Source organism: Propithecus coquereli, unplaced genomic scaffold (genome assembly GCF_000956105.1).
Source record: "Propithecus coquereli isolate 6110/MARCELLA unplaced genomic scaffold, Pcoq_1.0 Scaffold494, whole genome shotgun sequence".
NCBI lineage: Eukaryota > Metazoa > Chordata > Mammalia > Primates > Indriidae > Propithecus > Propithecus coquereli.
Window position 1 is genome coordinate 43,724 of NW_012150774.1, and position 3,739 is coordinate 47,462.

The 3,739-nt window shown below is 27.9% G+C and overlaps 1 protein-coding gene across 1 annotated transcript in view; it reads right to left on the reverse strand.

The window, feature by feature from the left end:
- Positions 1–3,739, reverse strand: part of LOC105819659 (CUB and sushi domain-containing protein 3) — a gene marked incomplete at both ends in the record, with an annotated part of 761,280 nt that overhangs the window by 33,050 nt on the left and 724,491 nt on the right. Inside the window, 2 exons of the mRNA XM_012655960.1 lie at positions 1,516–1,719; positions 3,323–3,418. Coding sequence (XP_012511414.1) covers positions 1,516–1,719; positions 3,323–3,418 — 300 coding nt within the window. The remainder of the gene's footprint in view (positions 1–1,515; positions 1,720–3,322; positions 3,419–3,739) is intronic.

Sequence of the window (3,739 nt, forward strand, 5' to 3'; positions counted from 1 at the left end):
TATTCTTAAAAAAAAGAAAAAAAGTGATTCTATTTTCAGTTTACTTTATTTCTAATATGGATGACATAAATCTCAACCTTCACTACAATACTAGTCAAAGTCAGTCTATAATCAATAACTGATGCATGGCAGTTCTATTAAAGGATACCTGAATGGGATCCCGAGAGGGAAGATAACAGAGAAGATTGCTGAGTTGGCCCATCATACACCTCAACAACATCGTGGAGTGATGTCTGGAAAAATACAAACTGGCCAAACACCACTGATCAACAGGAACCAGGAGAAGCAAACAAATCACCAACCATCCAAAAACGAAAACAAAAAACAAAAAAATAGAAAGAGGAGGAGAGAGAGAACAAAGTATTACAATATAATAGTCATCTTTTTTTCTACCTTTAAAAGAGGATAGGTGCCAATTGGTTCATATTCCTGACACATGTATTTCAGGTCATAAACGTAGTGACCATGACATAAAAGCAATAAAATTTTAAGAAGACTATTTTTTGAAAATAAATGGGTATAGGATTTAATTTAGATAAGAAATCTCAAGGTTGATGATTAATACTTTATAGTAACTATTAATACTTTGGATTTTTCCTGATGGTAATATCACTCTTTTCACTTTGTGACTCTCTTCTCTTTTTCTAATTTTTTTCTCCTCTTTTAGATGAGATAGACACATATAAGGATGCATGTCTTCCTTATGGAGAGTGGAAAATTGAGATTATTGAAATAAAAAAAATTTATTTTAAAAAATATTATTTCTAAATCACAGACCAATATAACTTTAAAGAGAAAGAACTCAACACATTAGAAATATTTCTTAACCTGAAGTTAAGTCTTACCACTCTTTGAATTTAATACTATGTAATTTTAAAAAGTAATAATTTCCAGATACGGTATTGGGACAAAGAAAAGGGCAAATTCCAAACTTTATATATTTTCTATGTGCATTTAACTCCATAAGAACCAAGAATCATTGTAATTATCCCGAAATACTATAAGTTTCTAAACAACTTAAAGACCCATGACTTTAGATAGTAGATATTCTATTTACCAATGTAAATTAGATATAGTATTGCAAAAATATACATTGAAACAATGATATTTTTAGCTAATCCTATGCATTCTAGTCATTCAACGCTGTTACCATCTATGTTTGTAAAAGACTGAGAAAAATCTCTTATTTTATATTCTTTATACGTGTCTATAACAAAGAGTAAAAGAAAAAAATTTTATTTACTAATGCAAATTTTCTAATTCTTTTGATGACAACTGTCTAAATTAATAAATGAGGAAACTATTCAGCTAATCTAACACAATTTTTTTCATTGATTTCATCACCAAAACAATTACAACAAATCTCCACTTAATTTTCAAAATACAGCATATCTAATAAATTATTTAAAAATTAGTGCATAATTAGATGTGAAATTTAAAAATTAAAAGATGTAAGATAACTAATTTTTACATAAAATATGTACAATCACAGAGCATACAAATTTATATACTCACCAATACAGGTAGGTAAGGAATCATTCCACTGGGCCAAAGAATTGGGCACTGTATCACACCTAATTGCTATGGATCCATGGAGAATATATCCTGGATTACATTCAAAGAGAACCAATGAACCAACTGCAAATTCATTGCCAATTCTTCTTCCAAATCTTGGTTCAGGCACAGAACTGCATTGTGTAGAACTTGTTCTAGGAACAGCTGTGTAGAAATAATTATTTTCTTTAATTTCACATTTGGTAGACAAATACAGATTTCAAAATTTAAATATTTAAACATATTACAAAGAAGTCTTCAGTTTTTGTTAGAACTTGAATTAACAATTTAAATACATTCCTAAAAGTTTTAAATTTTTTACAGAATAAAATACAATTTAAAATGAATATTGCTATCAAGATTTATTACTGAAAATGTTTTACTTTTGATCATTTAAACACTAACTATGCTTTTCTTTCTATATTTTGTTTTACCAAATTCTTATTAATTTAGCTAAGTATCTAATTTAGTTAGATATTGTAATTTGTGAGATGAAAACTGAGTTTTTTTTCTTTTTAAATTTGAAGTAACAAGTTAAAAAATATATTACAGGTTGCATTAAATACTTTTACAGTTTTTTTTCAGTATGTGATTCTTAATTAAAAACAGGTTTAAAAAAGCAAACGTAACACTGTATTAATTTCATAACACATTCACAAAACTTAGTTTGCAAAACATGTTTGTTATGATGAAAATAACTACATTCAGGCTAAGCAGAATATAAGTCAGACAGATTAACAACAATAAAGTTTTTACTTTAATAATCAAATAATATTGCAAAATCATCCAAATTTGAAATTGCTTTTAGATTTTATAGTTATGTCCTTTAATTGTGCCTTTTTTTATTTAGTAAAATAGAATGATAACAGGATGTTTTTTCTTTTTAAAACACATAACAAATGTGATCAAAGAGATTGACAACAGCCCAAAAAATGATATGATGAATTCCAAATAGATAAATTCCTCTTATGTGATTTGAGTAAATATAATTACATCTGTTACAGTGCCTTTTTAATTTCACAATACCACAAATTGTTTACTGGGGGAAGTACTACTAAAAATACAACAGTATAATATTATAGTCAACTGATAAAAGGGATAAGAGGGTTTAATAAGAATATCACATCACAAATGTTTAGAAATTTCTTAGAAATAAAGTTCAAGATACATTTGAGAAGAACTGCTACGTGATATCATACATAATTCAAAGAAAATATTTCAAATGATGGCTCTTGATTTATTTTAATGATAACATAGAAAATCATCTATAAAAGGTGAGAAAAAAAACATGTAAACAAACTTCCAATTGTACAAAAATCCTTAATAAATGTGAAGAAAGTTTCAATTCTCCTGAGAGAATGAAAAGCTATAATTTTGGAATGAAGCAATGATTTCCTTGGCATGCCTAAATACATCAGCAGAAAAACTTGTACATTTTTAACTTAGAGTGCTAGACTATGAGAAAATAAAAAAATGTTGAGAGTGAAGAATTGTCAGAAAAAAATAGATGTTTTGAAAACAGTATGTTGCAAGGAAGGAAAATCAGACATTTAAATTGAGAATGATGATGGAAGCAACAGGTCTTTTTTTTTATTTTAGTCAAAGTGATAGTACTCCAGTAAGGATGGAGGGGACAGGGTAAGACTGCTTAAAAAGACCTTTTATCTCTCCTATATGGTTATGAGGATCTTATCATTAAATAACTCTGAATATAGCATGGAAATTGATATCATTCCTTAGTGTGTTTCTAGACTACAGGGTCACTTACCTTGATAAACAAAGTGAAATCCCTTAGCTGTTATTGGTCCAACTGAAGTAAATCGAATTGTGATCTGATTACCTGAACTCAGTGGAAGTGATTCTCCTACTCAACAAAACAAACACTAAGATATCATAAATAATTTTCATTCAGTGAACCTAACAAATAATATTATCTTACACTGTCATCTGAAAATGTCAATCTATATTCTATCAAATTACTTTAAAATATCCTACTGCTAACAATACACTTTCTTTGGGTTCAGCTTCAATTGCAACCTTTTTATCAGAAGGCTTTAATTACATTTTGATATGTATTGCCTCATTCTTCAAAGAATCCTTAAATATTCTATATTACATTAAATATCACAGACTACGTGACTAAATATTACATTTACTTAATTACAATCCGAGAAAATAGTTGGTT